This window comes from Epinephelus fuscoguttatus, linkage group LG8, assembly GCF_011397635.1.
Source record: "Epinephelus fuscoguttatus linkage group LG8, E.fuscoguttatus.final_Chr_v1".
In the NCBI taxonomy this organism is placed as follows: domain Eukaryota; kingdom Metazoa; phylum Chordata; class Actinopteri; order Perciformes; family Serranidae; genus Epinephelus; species Epinephelus fuscoguttatus.
This window is the reverse complement of record NC_064759.1, coordinates 40,783,405-40,803,393: the sequence shown is the minus strand read 5'-3', so window position 1 is coordinate 40,803,393 and position 19,989 is coordinate 40,783,405. Positions and strand designations below refer to the sequence as shown.

General features: G+C 39.5%; 1 protein-coding gene across 4 annotated transcripts in view; it reads right to left on the bottom strand.

Annotated features, from left to right (window-relative positions):
* The window catches only part of grik2 (glutamate receptor, ionotropic, kainate 2), a 450,636-nt gene that overhangs the window by 134,041 nt on the left and 296,606 nt on the right, over nt 1-19,989 (bottom strand). For all 4 annotated transcript variants that reach the window (XM_049583125.1, XM_049583128.1, XM_049583127.1 and 1 more), the window contains one exon: nt 18,651-18,764. In XM_049583125.1, coding sequence (XP_049439082.1) covers nt 18,651-18,764 — 114 coding nt within the window. The remainder of the gene's footprint in view (nt 1-18,650; nt 18,765-19,989) is intronic.

Sequence of the window (19,989 nt, the reverse complement as noted above, 5' to 3'; positions counted from 1 at the left end):
GCCACTATTTCATACAGTCTATGGTTTTTGCTTATTAAATTTCCAGATGTTTTTCTTGTTACTGTATCTACCACCTATTGGTGTAAACTAACACTACACTTTACCTCTACATTGTGCTCTGCACCCAACCTTCAGTGTACACATACATGCACATACCTCAGGCTTAGACATAGACATACATTTCTGCAATACTCTTATCTTTGTCAAAGGCCTGTTTCACCATGGTGACAGTAAATTCCTCCTCAGCCCCTTTAAATTGTAATTTATTTCCTCTTTATATAATGTGAGCATTTTCGCCCTGTCTCTATTTGCTGCCATGTTAACCAGTGGAACAAGTGTTATCTAGCATGTGGAGCACAAAGATGCTATTGTGAGCCCATTAGCAGCTTATGACCTCTCACCTTCTGTCAGCTGTGAAAGACTGTAATTATCATAAACCGTGGCTGGGCACATTAACGAAAAGCACCTCTCACTGGAACAGTCAGCAATACCTGTGATTCTTTCTGGACATTATGAGAGCTCTCATCTTCCATCTGTGGAGCTGGAAATGGTGCATGGAGGGATTTGAATCTTTTTCTGTAGCAGAAGTAGCCACATCATAAAAGAAATGTTACTTTTCATTCTCTGCACATTTCACAAAATACTCCAGAGCTGAGACCCACAGCTTTTATTTGTAATTTCGGAGACTTTGGTTTAACACTGTGGTGCAATGGCAGAAGAGTATATAACTAACAATTTGGATTATGCTGCACTGACCCAAATCTGATTGTTAGCCAGCTCCAAAGCCTCTTCTGCTCCAGTCCTTGAAATTATGCAATAATTCCTGCAATTTGTTTATTCTGGTTTGTTTGAGGCCAACACTGACCTGCACAGATTTAGCAATATCTGTCATTTATGAATTACAGCTTCAAAAGAGATGATGTTCAAAGGAATTTTTAATGGCATGGTTTGATTCAACCAGTGTGGCTCTCCAGCTGCTATTCACATGCTTTAATCCCAATTAATCGCATCAACACAGGCCCAGTGACGTACCTAATTTGACATATGAGCACATTGCCCAATAAGATTACATACAGTACATGTGTTGGTGATGCACTGTGTGTGCAATCTGCGTATTGACTCCCAGAGGAAACACATTTTATCACAGTAAGCTAAATAATTGAAATTGATTGATGGATAAAAAGGTTGTCTGCTACAGTGCAATCAACAGATAAAATAGTCAATTATGTATTTTTCTCATTCTCGTGTTTTCTTTTTATCAATGTTCTAGTATTTTCTCACTGTAATGATCACTCACTGATGAATAGATTAAGATGAACTACTTTACCAGAGCTAGAGGTGGTACAGGTGGTACCCCTACTAGAGACTTACCATTAGCATCAAATCTTTGGATTACTTTTCTCTTTTTCTCTCTATTTTTAAAATGTCAATATGTATGTATGTATTTGTGTGTGTTTGTGTGTTTGCCCTCTATGTCACCTATAGGAAGTTTAACCACTAAACATATACGCAATCATGTTCTGTAACTACATTACATGTTCCTACATTTCAAATGGCCCGTTTTTTTCCATTAATACAACATCCCCCTAAAGCCTTGTTTCCACCAAGCAGTCCGGTACTGTTCACTTTAGATCGGTTCACTTTTTTCCATTTCCACTGTAAAAATTTGTGGATGGTACCAATGGAACTGCTCCTTACCATTCCCATTTTGGTCACCCCTCTGCTGGGGTACCTAGCACACAGATCTGGTACTTAAAGAGGGGGCTGTGAACGGTCACTCTTGCTCAGGGATGAGTTGTGGCTGGTTTTGAGGCTTATGTAACCACTGTTCATATCATGGCAAGTCTTACATATGTTAGTAAACTATAACTATAAAATGAAAGGATGTTGTGCTTCTTCTTACAGCAGCTGTAGACTGGGGGGAAAAAAAGCTTAATTCACTGGGCCTTGCCAGGAACTTTTAAGGTGGCATGTTTACTTGTAATGTTACTCAATGCATAAATTGACAATGTGAATCCGTCAGCACTCCTTATGTTTCAATATGACAATTTTGACCATCCCTTTAGTTTTTATTGTCTCTCTTGGATGTCATACACTTATAGCAATAAGTGGATCTTCAATCATTTAAAAATACATATTAATTTGGACCAGATTATATGGACAGCATATATTCTAATCCACACTCAGAGAATAAAAAGCAGTGCAGAGTGTCATGACTGTGGACTCCGACCACACTGGATCCCCGTGCTTGCCTGAGAAGGACTAAAAGCACAAACCCATACATTTGAAATCAAGAGAGACTCTCACTACAGCCTGTTCTATTTTGTTCTGACATTGTCAGTGTGTTACCGTGTTCTGTGGAAGATAAATGAGGTGAAGAATTCCATCTGTGCCACCGGTGAAGAGGAAATAAAAAAAAGTGCTGGATGGAGCAGTGAGTAACAACAACCCGGCCCACTTGTAAGAGTACTGTTTGTGGTGGAAATGTTCAATGGTCTAGGTATCCTATCCAAAGGGTTACTTTTGGTTTCAAAGATACTGTACTGAAAGTGTTTGTTGAAAACAGGGCTCATACGTCCTCATAGACCTTAAGTTAAAGCAACACATTGGAGTTTTGAGCCCTCAAAATATATATCCAAGATCATTGTGATGGTACATCAACTCACAATAGGTTGGATGACACCTCCGTCATTGCTTGAGAGCGTCTGTTTCACTTGCACTGGCACTACGCAGTTTCGGGGTTTGGATAGGTTAGTGTTCTCTGACAACCTTCAGACCTTTATACCAAACCAAAGCTTTGAACCCACCCGCTACTTTTTGAAAGGAGATTGCCCCCCTCTAAGTGTTTAACAAACAGGATGCTTATTGCTCCCCCCCCCCCCAACAAAATATTAATGTTAACAGGACGTTTCCTTTAAGAACTGTGAAGTCATGACCTCAAGGTGTGAAGAATTGCCCCCCAATAAAAGGTTCCTAAATAATTCCCACACACATGTCCTACATACAGAGAGCTTTCATTGTAGTTTGTCTTGAACAGTTTGCTGTTAGCACCGCAAGCGTGATGTGCTTATGTCACCTGCAATCCTAAATCATAATAGCGGTGGAATGAGAGACTGTGGACAGAGCAGATTGATACATGCTGATCACATGTATTGATAAAGTACTGGCTTGGCTGGCAGAGGTTTTATCGCACTTACTTACAGTAACAAGCGTAGTTGTCATCAACTAGAGTGATCTTGAAGTTATATTCCCTTCATCTGCACCACGGCCCCACTGCTGTTGTCTGACTTCACTCTGTTGAGTTTGAGTTTGAGTTTGTGTGTGTGTGTGTGTGTGTGTGTGTGTGAGGAGGAGGTCAGCCCTGACATGCAGAGAGCAACTAATCTGAATTCTGAAAATGAACAAATAAATAAAGCAATCAGCCTCATCATGTATGTTCAAAATGCTGTAAGGCTACTTTACCTGTTCTGAAGACACGATGATCATGCATTACATGGCCAGCTTCAGGAAGTTCACCGGTATCGTTGGCTAGTCAACAAATGCACGCACAGACAGATTTTTGCGACGGTTGTAACAGACAATACCATTTTTCGTCTGTAGGGGGACCCTTTAAAGCTGCGTTCACACCGGGCGTGAGTGAAGCGAATTACACGCGCGTGACGTGAGTAACGCGCCGCCCGTAACGCCCGAGTTTGGACGCCTGACCATTTTGTTCATTCGCGTCATTGCGTCATTCGCGCGAGTAGCGGGGAAGCCGGCTGTGCTAACTGGAGCTAAGCTAGTGCTAATGTTCATAGTACAACCATTCTGCAAACTAATTAAGGACACATATTTACAGAACTTACCAAGTAGACCAGTCTCCTCGGCAACTTTCACCCAAGCCTGCTCCTTTTTGTTGCGGTCTCTGTAGAGTAGACACGTAGTATCATATAGCTCCGGGTAGCCGCACACCGCAATGATAAGTTTCTCCTTCATCTCGGCATCAACAACTGGACGTCGGGGCGTCAAGACATCACTGAAGACCATGGCTGAGATAACCACCATTGCTGCTTTGTACCTGCTCTGGAAGTCCCAGATGCGTCGGAGGGCCAAACGCCGTTGTTTTTGGGTTCACCCTATCCTGCATTAGCGCATCCAGCTTGGCGAGTTTCACCACCTCCTCCAGGAACTCTGTCTGGATGATAGCCGCTTTCAGCAGTACTTCAGGCTGACTGGGCCCCAGTTTGAAGACCTGTTGGCGAGGGTTGGCACCAGGATCTCCCGGCAGGACACCAACTACAGGCGCTCCATTTCAGCTGCGGAGCGCCTGTCCATCTGTCTCCTGTGAGCAGCAGTTTATTGTTGTTCACACACGCCAGTGACGTTGGGAGAGTCTCAACGCTGATTGGCTTTCGCGGCACAGTGTCACGCGAATTCGCCTCAAAAGTTCAATATTTTCAACTCGAGCGATGAGGCGTTGGACGCGAATTTCACCTCTATCGCGTCCATCACATCGCGCTAGATGCGTCCATCGCGCCACCCGGCGTGAATTCGCGTCTAATCGCGTCTTTGCATTGACTTTGTATGTAATCTTGACGCGCGAATTTGCGAATTCGCGTTTGGTGTGAACGCAGCTTTATTTTTAGTGTAAAAATTGCACAAGTGTATTTATAACTAGTGATATTGAAATATATTAAACAATAAACTTGAAACTGAGGATATTTATAAACTTAAAACAATTTTATACTGTAATAAAATGGTTAAAACCTTTTCCCCCCTGCACATTTATAAGTATGATAAAAGCAGGTGGTAACAGCCTGTACACATGTATAAATCCCTCAATGGTAAATTTAAAACTGTTGCTTGTCAAAACTACTGAGGATATATAAAATAATGAAATTATAATGTAATTATTCTGCTATTCTGAATTTATTTACAAAAAACTTTGTAAAGTACATTCATATCACTTAACTAACTGTATTCAATATACATGATGTATTTAAATATGGCTTTGACTTGATCAGATAACCACTGAAAACATTTGTCAGTTTTAGGACAGGGTCACCCCCTCCCCTGCCACCCTGAATACACAAACACACATACAAACACAAACACGCACACTCCCTTGTGTCTCCCGCCGCGAGGCTGGCTGCAGACGGAGGCCGGAGCATCTTTAATTAAAAAGATAGAGTGAAGGAGAAGCTGAGTATCTCTGTGAAACAAACCTAATTAAAGCTATGCCACATCCGCGCCTCTCTGCAGACTCTCCTCAAACACAAAACCAAGCCAATTCTTCTCCAACAAATTAAAAACAATGGATTTTGTGCCTCAGCAAAAACAAATGATACTGCCTGATTTGAGTCATTTTTAAACATTTATTTTAGTATTATTGATTTCCCCTCCATGCAGCAGAGAGCAAAGCAAGTCATCCAGGTGCTCTCAGCATGCGCTGGTGTGCCCTCTAAGACTGCCCATTGGTTTAACATAACAAAGGGAGATACTGAATAGTATACACACACACACACACACACACACACATATATATATATATATATACAGTATATATATATATATATATATATATATATATATATATATATATATACACGTATATACATATGTCATGGCTGACATATATAAATATAGCTTTATAATATAATATCGCTATAAACATTTTACGAAGATACTCCTGTCATAACAACATCATTTTCTTACTATGACATACCACTGTATCTCATTGCAAAGAGAAACTTGTCTTGTCATAACATTATAGTTTGGTATGTTGTTATTGGAATAAACTTCCATAAGTTATTTCACTGAGGAAAAAGTAAACTTAATTCAACCCTCACAGATTAATTAAAAGAAAAATTGTTCAGCAAAAAAATGGGCCATGACAACTTGCACAAATTTAAGGCTATTAAAGGACAATTTATTCAGTTATCAAACAAAGACAAATTTTTCAATGGACATTGGTAAAAACAATGACTGTCTCTTCTATGCCATTTCACTTAACTGAATTACAATCTGGTTTCTATCACCCATCAACTGATGGCAACATTGGTTTCTGTAGTGACAGAAAATAAAATTTGGTGTTGAAAAAGCAAACACTGGCACTGAAAAATGTTCCTCTGAAATACAAAACACGAGCATTAAAAATGTTTATTTTATTTTGTTATTTTTTTGCATTATTTTGTATTTTTCAGTGATTTTTATTTATTTTTTTCAGTATCAACTTTCTGTCACCATTTTGGCGTGAAGGAGAGGAGTTTTAGGGGAGGGGCAAAACCAGCATGTTTTGCCTATAATCTGTGAAACAACCGACATACATGGTGCATGGTCAGGACACGTTGCGAAGGCGGAGGGAAGCGTGGTTTTTACCTGCGACACAGATTCTATCTTTGTAGCGTGTGGTTGCTGCCAGCTTCACTGTGTTGGTTTTGTAGTATTTGGAACCATAAAGGCTATATGAACTTGTACTAGTCCTGTGTAGTCTTTACCTGTTGGAGAATTGGAGCTGCATTTAGGGTGAAGAAAAGAGAAGCGCTGCATGAAGCCTGCACAGATAGCTTCCATGGTCAGAGTAGCAGCCTCAGTTGGTCATAATGGATGTGCTCTGCTGTGGTCCACTGCAGCAGACGTGTCATGCCACATCTGTGTTCCAAACATTTCAGGAGGAGAAACCAAACAGCACTCTTCTAGACCCACAACCCACCCTGAAGCACACCACCGACCCCCTCGCTATATTTGCATTTTTAGGCACTGTCTCTGCATTTGTTTTTTGTAGCCTTGTCTTGGTTGAGTGCTGCTTACAGTCTGATCGCTACTTTATATTAAGTCTCAACCTTGCATATATGCTGTGCCCAGTAACATCCCAAACACAGCAAAATAAGAAGAAAATAAGAAAATACTGACAGAGTTCAGAGTCTTAGAAAAATACACTGCCGCACACTTGCAGTGGGTCATGAGTGATGATTACATGTGTATGGGTCTCAGGCTGTTTTAACAATCTGTGCTTACGATATCCTACGAAAAATAAGTTAGAGATAAGTTAAGATAGTATGTAATGTGCCACTCTTGGGGCGCTATTTTGTAGGGTATCAAACAATTGTGCATGCAATTTTTAGTTGGATGTCATACCAACCATTCTATGAGAATACGTTGATGGGTCTATACATAGTTTTTTTTGTTTTTTTTTTTTTACATCTTTTCTTTTTTTCTATGCTGTTGCTTTTAACATAGAATCGGGCTGGTTAAAGTTACTTTTAACTTTGGTTATGCTGACAATGCCCAATGCCATATCATACCGCCACAAAAGGATGCCTCATTGTTGTCTGACACGCAAATCAATGACCAAGTGACGATATTTGATGACTTCAGAATGAGGACGGGTTGCTCTCATAACTAATGTTAGGCTTTATCTAAAAAACAACAGCAGAGAGACAAACTTACTTGCAGTTTGGGAGTTTCGGACAATCTAACAAAAGCTGTTGCTATGGCTCTCCTTAATGCCCGCTCCATTTCATATAAAACTTTTCTCCTTAAGGATTTATTTATTAGGGAGAACACGGGCTTTCTGTTTCTCACCAAAACTTGGCAGCGTAATTTGGATTTTTCATTCATTAATGAACTCTGTCCTGCAGACTGCAGCTCCATCACCACGCCGAGGCCGTCAGGCTGTGGTGGAGGTCTTGCAGTGATTCATAGAAATCGCTTTGACTGTCGCTTAGTCAGCACTGAGTCTTTCCCCTCTTTTGAACTTAACATGACAAAAATTGGACAGTTGAAGCCTTTTTATTGTATTTTAATTTATAGACCTCCTAGCCCAGCTGGTCCTTTCCTTTCTGATTTTACTGAGTTTTTATCTTCAGTTATAAAGTTGGACAAAGTTTTAATTCTTGGTGATTTTAACCTCCACGTTGATAATGCAACCTCTAAGGCTGCATCTGATTTTCTTAGCATCACTGAGTTTTTTAACTTTACTCAACATGTTTCTGGGCCCACACACAATGCTGGACATACACTTGATTTAGTTCTTTCATATGGTATAATGGTTGATGATGTTTGCCTGGAGGATTTCCTTATTAGTGATCATAAGTGCATTCTTTTTAATGCTTCCTGTAATGTGGAGCTGCTGCCTCAAAAACATATGTCTGAAAATTTTATTACATTATTTAACTCAGATGTGCTATCTAATTTTAATGATGTGGAGACCCTTGTCCAGTCTTTTAATAAACAGTGTTCTTCTGTCTTGGATATAGTGGCTCCTTTTAAATCCAGACTTATACCATCTGTCAATTCCTCACCTTGGATCAATGAGTCAATCCACAGCTTTAGGCGAAAATGTAGAAAACTAGAGCATTTATGGAAATCTACTAAGCTGGAGGTCCATCAGCTGCACCTTAAAGAGCTTTTAATCTGTTTAAACAATATGATAAGGGATACTAGGACTGCTTATTTTGCCAACCTCATCTCTGCTAACAAAGGAAATTCAAAAGTTTTATTCAGGACCATTAACACCATTGTCTCTCCTACTGCTCCACAAGTGCCTGTCTTCTCTGATACTGATTGCAATAACTTTTTAAACTATTTTGTGAATAAAGTCTGTGATATCAGAGCGAATATCCTCCCATCTTCAAACCATCATAACTTTAGTGTTCCCTGCTCCACTAATCTGAGCTCCTTTTCTCCTGTTTCCTTACAGGACATTACTAAGTTTGTGCACAAAATTAAGCCTTCTTCTGGCCCCTGTGACATTCTTCCTTCATCCTTGTTTTTAAGTGTTTTTAATTCAATTGGCTCCACTATTTTAGATATTATTAATCTCTCTCTTTTAACTGGCTCTGTCCTGAGTCATTTTAAACATGCCATAGTTCAACCTTTGCTGAAAAAAACAAATTTAGATCTCACCCTCCCGATTAATTACAGGCCTATTTCCAAGCTGACTTTTGTGTCCAAACTGCTTGAAAAAGTTGTTGCAGAGCAGCTCACAGCTGTATTAGAAACTCACAGCTTGTATGATTCCTGTCAATCAGGTTTCCGTAAATTGCATTCTACAGAAACAGCCCTGCTTAAAGTTACTAATGACATTATGATGGCAGCTGATGGTGGGAAATGCTCTGTACTGGTGCTTCTGGATCTTAGCTCTGCTTTTGATACGGTTGACCATGGCATTCTTTTAAACAGGTTAAACCAGTTAGTGGGTATTTCTGGGTCTGCTCTAGATTGGTTTTCCTCATATCTCACTGAAAGGAGTTTTTCAGTCGCTGCTGGCCAATTTATGTTGGACGCAGTGCCGTTGTCATGTGGTGTCCCGCAGGGTTCTGTTCTGGGTCCCATGTTATTTTCCCTGTATATGCTGCCTCTTGGACAGATTATTAGTCAGTACAGCGGAATCTTTTATCATTTTTTATGCTGATGATATTCAGCTATACTGTTCTTTTAAAACTGATGAGTCCAGCCAATTGTCTATTTTAAATGATTGTTTGGATGCTATTAAAAGCTGGATGTCTGACAACTACCTCCAGTTAAATTTTAAAAAGACAGAATCACTTATAATTGCCCCAGAACACTCCATTTGTGTCATTAAGAATTCTTTGGGGCCTTTAAGTGCTCATGCTCAATGTACCGTCAGAAATCTAGGTGTCATTCTTGACCAGTCCTTGTCCCTAGACAGTCATGTCAGTCAGCTTATTAGCTCTTGTTTTTTCCATTTGAGGAATATTGCTAAATTAAGATCTGTGGTGACCAGAGCTGAGATGGAGATGATTATTCATGCTTTTATTTCCTCTAGTTTAGATTATTGTAATGCTCTTTTTATCTGTTTAAACCAAACCACTTTGAACCGGCTCCAATTTGTCCAGAATGCAGCTGCTTGGCTTTTAACCAGTAGTAACAAGAGATCACATATTACACCAATTTTATCCTCTCTGCACTGGCTACCGATCAAATTCCGCATTAATTTTAAAATTTTGGTTTTAACTTGTAGAGCTTTACATGGTCAGATGCCACATTGCCGGCCTCCTTCTCCCGTATTCGCCCAATCTGACTCTTAGGTCCTCTGACCAGATTTTACTCACCATCCCTAGGACCCATTTTAAAACCCGAGGTGATTGTGCTTTTCAAGCTGTTGCTCCCAAACTCTGGAACGCTCTCCCCTTCTCTCTGGGATCCACGGATTCCTGTACTATTTTTATGAAGCAACTTAAAACATTTTTATTCAGACAGGCCTTTGGCTGACTGATTAAATGTTTTTACCTCCTTTTATTGCTTCTTATGGGTTTGTTTTATCTGTGACCTTTTTTTTCTTTTTTTAAATACTTGCCTCTGTCTGCTGTCTGTTGTATTTTCATTGTATCATTATCTGTGTTTTTGCTTTTATTGTGTTTACTGCAGTCAAAGAAATTCCGTTCAAGCCAGCCACTGTTTGGATTTCGATGTACGTCTATTTGTGCAGTTACAGTACTGTTGCCTAGTATGGGCAAAAAAAAGAGAAGAAAGATATTTTAGAAAAGTAAGATGCATCATGAAGCAGATAATCATCAGGATTTGTTAAACTGACAACATCTGTTCGACAGCTCGGGCATTGAGCTTAATGATCCTTTACAGTACTTAGTTGTTAGTATGATCTAATGATTAATGCAACTGGTCCTATTTATTAATTATCTTTCCACATCTGTCTCTTTCCTGAATGTGATACATCCTGGAAGGTCTTTGGGGTCTGGCACTAGCTTGTTTGCATTTCCTCATGTCTTGTCCAAGAACAGTTGCCCAGAGTATTCACAGCCAAATGGAAATGAGACCTGATCTAGGACCAGAGGTTGTTTCATTTTTCAGCCAAACATTTTAATCACCGGGTTTACTCTCTCTCTCTCTCTCTCTCTCTCTCTCTCTCTCTCTCTCTCTCTCTCTCTCTGTGTCTCCTGTTTTTGAAGAGAAAGGACACAGATTTGGTTTGATAATTGATAGATTGCACAATAAAAGTAAATAAAAGTCACATCATTAATTCTGTTCCAATTTTCCAATGAACTGTTTGCAATATAAAATGTACTAAACACCTGCTGGTGAAGACAAACCCATCATCATAAACTTCTCGACAAGAAATTTGTGTTAAGTAGTTTCACCTTAATTCAAATCTAAAAACATTATTTTTTTTTATAAGGTTTTTTTTATATGTAAATGCAAAGAGATTATTTATCTCCACATATTTTGGCTTCAACTATTTTGTTTTTGATCTGAGGTGGGCTGTGTCAACAGTTTAATGCAGACAATATTACAAGGCACCACATCTTCAAAATTCACATTAGTCATCTTAGATTTTTTTAACACTGCATAGTGAAAATCAGAGCTTACATACCAAAAATATGACATGTGTAGGTGGTTGTAGCTGTGTAATATCTTTGAATAAAGACTTATTAACATTCAATCCTGTGCGCATGGCCACAGAAACCATGAAGGTATCTACTAACAAGTAAAGTGTGTGTACTAATGCCTGATATATCTTCTGCCTTTGAACCATCAAGTTCCACTGTTGTACAAAAACTATTAAAACACATCAGTGAGCCACACTGTTGCACCGGGTGACACGTTTCCTCATAACCATGAACACAGACTCTGTGGATTATTTTGACTCAGTCCCACATACACCATCCATTTGCTACAAAAACCCAACAGAGCAACAAATGTAGATAAATCCACTGATGAAAATGGTCCCCAACACATGCTCTTTGTTCTTCTGTTTCAGTTACACTTGATATAAACTACAGTGACCAGATGTTTAAGGACAACACATTTGCCAAAATAAATGTTGGTATTACAAATATGTAATATTTATACAATTCATATGTAACAAATGAAGCTTTTGGTTACACTATCCCAACAGGAAATGCAGTTATTTAATTATCTCTTGGTAAAAAAAAAACAACAACAAAAAAAACAAAAACTTTTCTTGGTACCATCCCACCTGGAAACACAGTGACAGCTAAAAAAAATATTTGGTTTTGTTTGTTGGTTTTGAACATTGATATTGTACATTTCTGGAAACCACAAATACATTACATTTGTACTTTTCGTACGTGTCATATCAGCATTTCTAAAGTGACGTAATATAGAAGCTGACTTAGTCATAGGGAGGTTGCTGGATGGTGTGATGCCTGCCAAGCTACAGACCATGGAACTTCCCAGTAGGGACTGTGATCTCAAAACTGTGTATTTTAAGCCAAAATATGATCTATTCCAAACCAAAAAATGGGATTTTAAGGCAAAACATAGGTGATTTGTAACAACTTGTTACTGTTTTTCCAACTGCTTTTTAAGCAGCAAATGTGGATGTTTTGTAGCAACCTGTCACTTTTATTTTTTTTCCAATGGCATTGCTATTTTACCAGCTGCTTTTTAGGCACCAAATGTGGGTGCTCTGTGGTGTACAATCACTGTTTTTCCAGTGGCAAAAGTGGGTGTTTTGTAGTGACCCAATGCTGTTTTTTCAAAGGGAATAGTGCCATGAAAAGTGTTTTCATCAAGACATTTGCTGCTTTTCCTGCTGGGATAGTGCCATGAAAAACAATTGTTTTTTATTGAGACATTGCCGCTTTTTCAGCAGGGATTGTACCCCTAAAACAAGGTATTTTAACATGATCTTTTCCTTAACATAACCAAGTGCTTTTTGTGCCTAAACCTAACCACACATTAACCACCACATCGTTGTAAAGTTTCATTTTATCAGTGACATGATAACAAACACAACATATCCGTTGTTTGCAAAAATGTGCAATACCAACATTTATTTTGGTGATTTGGTTGGACAATCTATATCACCCCACTGATAGAGGCATCAGATCAGAAAGCACATTGTTCCCTTTAAAAGGCAGCTATAAACAACGCATTTAGTTGTCTAGTTTGGATGACTTATTTGACAGCAAGCATAATATTAGCAATTCTTGAGGTTGATTAAAAATGATCAAATATGATATAATACTTTCAACAGCTGGCCCAACAACAGATATTTAATCATTAAATGTTATACCTATGATGAGGCAGCTGCCTCAGCCACTGCTGCCTTCCTGTGTTTCAACAAAAAGACTTTTCAATTAAATGTACAGTATAATGTTTTTCATCACTAACCCAGAGTTTGTCCATTATTGTGTGTTTTAGAGCAGTGTGAAAAAAGCTCTACTATTCTTCTGCAGTGGTTTGAAAATGGGTTGATTCTGTGGAAGTGGAAGCAGCCCTGCTCCTTGCTCTCTCTAAGACATTACACAGTATATTATCTGCAGCCCCAGCCATTAGCCTAAAGGTACTTCATTTCCACCGCAACATTACAGGAGTGATTTCCAAAGTAGATAAACTGTTGATAGGCCAAGATCTCAACAGTAATTACATCATGTTTTATAGTACATAATCCCTGAGAAAATGATGAGAAGCTGGATGAAAGTGTGCATCAATCAAATGTAACAAACCCAATTATTGTCAGCCCTCCCTTCTTTTCCTCGCTGCTCACAGCCATCACACATCTCCCCATGACTCAGTCCTGATATGGCAATTACAGCCGTGGAGAGTCTTTGCTAATAACTGCAATCCAATCACTTCACAGCACGCACGGAAGGAAAGAAGGCCCACGATAAATAATGACAACCCGCAATTTACTTGATATTGTTATTTTTACGCTTGCCTCCTCAATAACAGGATCGTAAATGGCTTTAATTTGACTTGCTTCTACAAGTTTCCCTCACATGGTACATGGTCTCTGCCTGCTGTTTGTAAGAGTAAAGGCATGCATATGTTTGTACGCTCAGGATGGAGGGTAAGTAAATTGTTTGGTGCCAGAAAAACAACAGCTCCAGGTCCTCTGTTTGGCAATAAGTGTGTGTTAATTTAATTAATTGAATTTTGTTGTTTTCCTTAGTCCTGTGTGTATTGAGAGCAAGCTGTTGACTTAGGGCCCTTGAAGGAAGTTTAACATTTACATTAACAGTATGGAGCTAGAACTGAGAGATGATCAGCGTAGCTTAGCATAAACACTGGAGGCTGTGGAACTGCTAGCCCAGCTCTGTCCAAATTTAAGAATACACTGACCAACTCACAAAGTGTCTCCCTTTTTTAATCCGTTTTTTGGGAGAGTTTCATGCTGTGACTGTGTCTTGGTGAACAACAGCTGTGTGCAGTGGCTTACTGGAGACTTTTCATCACTGTGAAGCAGCCATATACTACACAAAAGTGCAGGGTAGATGGATAAAATGTTGGGGTCAAAAGGGTCTCAAAGCTTATTTTTGCCTTGGCACACTCTGGTGGGTTAATTCAGGTAGAGAATGTCATATGATGGACTGATTGTAAAGCTCTCTGAGACAAATTTGTAATGTTTGGCTATCAATGTGGCTTGTCTTGACTTTGACTGAGATTTAAATTCTCTCATCACGATCCCACTTACAGGACAACTCATGAACAACTCTGTAATATTCAGTGGGCATTTGACCCTGAGTTGATTCTGTTTTGTCAAACTACCAATATCCATGGTCACCGATGCTTGTTTTTTGAGCCAACACATACAAAAAGTCCTGAAGGTGCTCTGGATGAAACTACAACAGCCACTGAACTCAGGTCGACAGATCCATCTTTATGACAATTGAACAAACTGAGTGACATGGTTAAAAGCTCTGTACAAAAATGAGTAAGTAGACCTTGAATTTGCCTTTATGTTGTTTCAAGCCACTAAACTGCCAAGTGTGCAATTCTGGTTAAGGTTAACTTCAGGTCATTTTTAAAATTAAAATTATTATTTGCTAAATAGTCTTAAATTTATTATTGCTAAATAGTCTAAATTTATAAGTATGTACCAAAATCTGAATACGTTTTTCGGGAAAACACAAATAATGCCATGGTAACAAATAGGCCTATTTTTTCTACCTGAAGTTGCTTGTGATTATTTGGGGGAAAAAGATCATGACTGACATATCTGTTCATCAGCCTTTATGTTTCTTTAGATCTATTCATATCATTGTTTTTGAGCGCAAGATAAAAATGCCCATTTACTAACTGGTCATTTCAGGTACTACACATTATTGAAAAGTGATCACTATTCCGTAGTCACCTCCACACAGCAGGGAACGAACTGAGAGCTGACTATTATGGTGTGCACCAGTCTGGGTTTTTTAATACTGCACCCAGTGACGCTTTAAGAGTCACCGTTATGCTTTGTAGAAACTGTCAGAACTGAGACAAGGACAGAGACAAAACTGAGCGTGGTGCTGTCAAAGGTGTGACAAGAAGGTGGAAGGTGGACTATTGCACGCAGTGTTTCTGTAAATTATTAATAACTTGCTCAGAATGCTGCTTTGCCACATATTGACCTGCCCACCCATAACTGTGGTATTTTCTAGTAAGCTTTACCGACCACAATTGGGTTGACCCTTGACGTGTGTCAAAGTTCCCAGCTATCACTGACAGGGAAACTCGGGAGTAGCGAGACAAAAGCCTAGAGTGGCAGCTGGATTGACTGCATTTTCATAGGGCCCAGAATTTGAAGCTACACCCCTGCCTGTAAATCAAAATTAAGCTTAAAACCTGTAGTTGTTTTGCTGTGGTCTGTGTTAATTCCTTAATTTAAAATCAAAATATCATTCAGTGAAAAATAGTCGAAAAATGTAAGTTGGATGTGGAAATATACTTCATAATGAATCATATGCCAATAAATTTTATTGCCAATGAATTTTAGGTTAGAAAATGTAACATTTTCCTTTAACATGACTTCTGGTATAAACCATGTCCTCTTCTGATCTTATGTCCAAGACATGTTAGTTATCACTGCTCACTGGGCATCATAGGGTTTAGGAGGTTATTCACTGAGTGCCGATCCTTTCTCTAAAGCACAAACTTCTTGTGTTTATTTGAATTGAATGAATATAAAGACAGACTAAGACTCAGCCCAAACTATTACAAGGCCATGACCTCCATAGTAGTATTAGTCAAATGTATTATGTGATATTCTTTTGCTGCTCAATATCACTAGAGGAAATTTCAGCCATAAAGATACAGATAGACAGATTTGACTGCCTCTTCTCAAAGTTATGTCTGAATTCCTGGGATTTTGGCACCACTGGCAAGAGAGACAATAACACAATATGCCTGATAAATTGGTCGGTAGGAGGCAGAGCCGTAAACCATGAAATCTTATTGGACAATCAATCAGTCAATTTTCCCTGCCTGAGCCTGCTCCCACCAAATTGGAGTCCTCCACAGTGGTGAAGTCAACTGGCAATTTGGGAGTGCAGTGCTTTGGGGTACTCTACTTCAATTGAGTCGGAGAGCAGCATCCCCAGAAAGTGCTCTAAACAGAAAGGGCAGCTCAGGCAAAGCAGTGAAGGATTTTTCAAGAGGAAAAGCTTAAAAATAATGACATCTTTGGAGGAAGTCTGTTATGGCTGAGAGCTGTTTTAGCCTTCTATAATTGGTCCCACATAAAGCCCCATTACAATTTGATTTGGCTATAAACAGACATTTAAAGCTGCAATATTTAATTTGCACATTGTCAGCCCAAAATGGAAGTGAAGGGTAACTGTTTGAATCTTTTTCATTACTCAGAAATCCTTTTAGATACCATCAGTGAACTGCACACAACAGGTTTATGTTTACCAAATGGGTCTGTGTGTTACTTCTTTACCAAAGACTCAACTGATATGGACCATGAGAAAAGCATCTCATTGGCTAACACTTTCATTCTGTTTCCTTCTGCATGTCCCATCACTGTTGGGTGGATAACTGTACTAAGCAAAACCCACCCTGACCTGGATCATGAGCTTTCAATAGCTTCACTGTAAAGTACATTAACTACCCTTATTTACTTCTTTGTTTTCTTCACTATTTTTATTTGCTATGTTTCTGCTATGCTCTGTCTATCAATAACAGCAGACTGAAACCCAGTTGCATTTTGATTCAATACTGATTATATTATGCCCGAACTCGTACAAGCAAGTATTTGTCCGGAGAAGGCAAATCGTGGACCAAGTCCTGTAGTTTGCACTAAGCTTTAGGCACACCTTTCCTCTGGCCTTTATGCTATTGAAAATATGACAACACATTCTCATCCCAGGTCATCAAATACTGATGCTTTCTCTGGCGTATGATACTGATGCTGAAGGCAACCTTGGGCATCTCTGTGAGACTCACCCTTTAGTATCTGTATGTAAAGCTGTCTCCGAGGTGAGGCATGTAAAATGTGAAGCCCTTGCAGTTAGGTTTAGACAACAAGCCTGGTTTGGTTTAGAAAAAAACGGGGATTAAATAAAAGCCTCTTTCCCACTGTGCAATAAAACCCAACTAACACCCGCTAACATCTGGCTTTTTTATCTAATGGGAAAGGTTACAATCGTCATTTACACACAGGTAAAATGACTCTGCAGTAGCCACAGGTATTTATAGGCTGGAGCGGCAGTGATGGAAATACACAGCGAGATGCAATAATACGCCACCACAAAATACTATCTGTGTGCAGGGCTCAGACATCGTTCCAAATTAGTCTGCACCAAGTTTGAAAGAGTCTAAATAAATAAGAGATAAACCAAAGGAAATACCCACCTTAACATTTTCACTGGCCTCCATGCTGTTATGTACTATTTACTAACCTGTTTTCTAGCCCATTGTAAGGGTGAATGTGACAAACTGTATCAAAAAACAGAAAGGCATGCTCATCTACTGTAGAGTCACGTGAATATAGTCTACAGGCAATGGGAAAGCAGTCTAAAGCCCATTGTTAGTGGATTTTCCTGCATTTAAAAAAACCTGTGTACACTCACACTAATTCGGGTGGAAGAGGGATATAAGTGCAGAACATGACATAAATATGTCACATGAATGACATAAGTAAGTGACAACGAATGTAAGTTACGGGACATTGCGTCAAAAAGGTATTGACTTTCGGTTTCACACTGGACACAAACTCCGGTCTCCTGGGTGACCCCGTCCACCACCTCTCCCTCCGACCCTAAGTGGTCTCTCTTGCTGTTTTTACTATGTCAGGTACTCTGAGCATCAAATATTGCCCTGGAGGGATTTATGCTGGATTAGCTGAGAACTTGATGCGTCTCAAAGAGAGGCCAAAGGATGCTGTTGTCGTCAATATCACACGATGAGACACATGACAAAGCATCTGTGTTTGACATCCTTAAAATGAGAGCAGGCTGGGATTAAACCACTAGAGGGCCACGGGGCAAAAAATGCAGTTTGGACCCCAACCCCCACCCAATGTTTCTGTCACTATTTGTTTGCATCCAGTTACCTTTAAGTGCCCTCCAGGTACACAACCCACAACAGACTTCACACAGTAGCTTTACTGCAGATATCCCCTGCTTTGCCCCCTTTGTAATTCAGTCTTGATGCCAAAAATACCAATACCAGCGAGCAAAAAACATAGCATTTCTTTGGCCAGTGGACAGAATCGAAGGAGTAATACTGTGTCTTTGACGCATACTGCACAGTATTTCCAACAGTGTATGGACAAGTTTAGTATGTTTGCTCTGAAACTGAGACAGGGAATACCATCACCTCTTGCATACCTTATGTAACTAAAGGCCGATAGTTAGGTAACAGAGTAATGCCTAAGCCAGCTATATTTGCCTAGCAGTGGTGCAAGTGTTCCAGCAACAGTTCAAAAAACATATAGATCAAATGAAAAAATAAAGTACCAGTATGGTGGAGACGATCAAGGACCGGTTGGATAAGGAATCAGAAACATTGGTTGTCTTCCCCTTCTGGTTGTCCGTCATGTTTAGGCCACTTGGAGGATCCCAGGTACCAATCTGCAAAACAAAATACACTTGTTCAATTTTTCAACTGGTTCCAGGACAGATAGATACATTTAAAATACCAGTTATACAGACATACAGAACAATGTGACACAGCATGCCGACACACACACACAGCATTTATAATGAAAGCAGTGGCAATTTGTCTTTGAAACATGAAGCTCATTGTGGGTTTCAGTTTTGCTCTGATATGTAGAAAGAGCAATAACCAATGGAATTCAAGAACCATAGCTATTTCTGCTTTCTGATTGGACAGTGTAATTGTTGTACAAAAATACGAAAACATCTATAGCAACAGCAATTCAAGGCTGGAACATGCTGCCCTGCCTTGATGTAAGTGAATATCCTGAATGTTTGGAGACATTTGATGCATTTCTTTTTTACTTTTGGGAGGAACATTATGTCTTAGATTAGTCAGTCATCTTTTTTTGATGCACAGGGCCGTGGAACATGGTGTTGAGATTTGAAATGGTTAAGTATCAGTGCCTCTGCAACCCTGTGCCACTTATGATTACCCTTAATACTCTACTTTGCATAGATCTGCAGTAACAACCCTACTGCCAGAAAAGAATGTTGATGTCGGACAGCTCTGCAAGTGTAACTGGGTTTCCATCCAAGTGTATCGCAAATTTAAGCAAATTTTGTGAAAATGCGCAAAAGAAAATGCGAATTTCCATTCATTATTGTTTTGCGAATATTAGGAGTCAACAGGTCGAGCAGAAGGTGGCACTTCTCATGAAAAATAAAAATGCAAAAGAACACCCGTAGAAGAAGAGGGCGCCGTGAGATGACATCATTGAGAACGTCTCATGTCCACAACTGATGTAAACAATTACCAGCACATCCATGACTGTGACGAGATGGAGAGATTCCTTGGGAACTTCTTGGCTATTGCGAGAGCTCTCATCACACTCATATCAGCGTTGTCAGCGTAGCCTACATAATGCTGTGACGTCTGTGTTGGTACACCAGGCAGCGCACATGATGCAGCGGTATTCAACACATCCAGTCTATTCAGGTAAGTTGTGAAATAGCCTACACTCACCTGACACTGGAGTAATTACCTCTCTCTAAGTTCACACAGGTGTGTGTGTGAAGTAGAAATAGGATTCGGTAGCCTATGTCATTGTTTATTCACTAAATCTGTTTCCATTGCCAAAAGTCGCATTTTCCTAATATCGATACGCTGACACCCCCTCCAGGCGTGAAAACTTTTTTG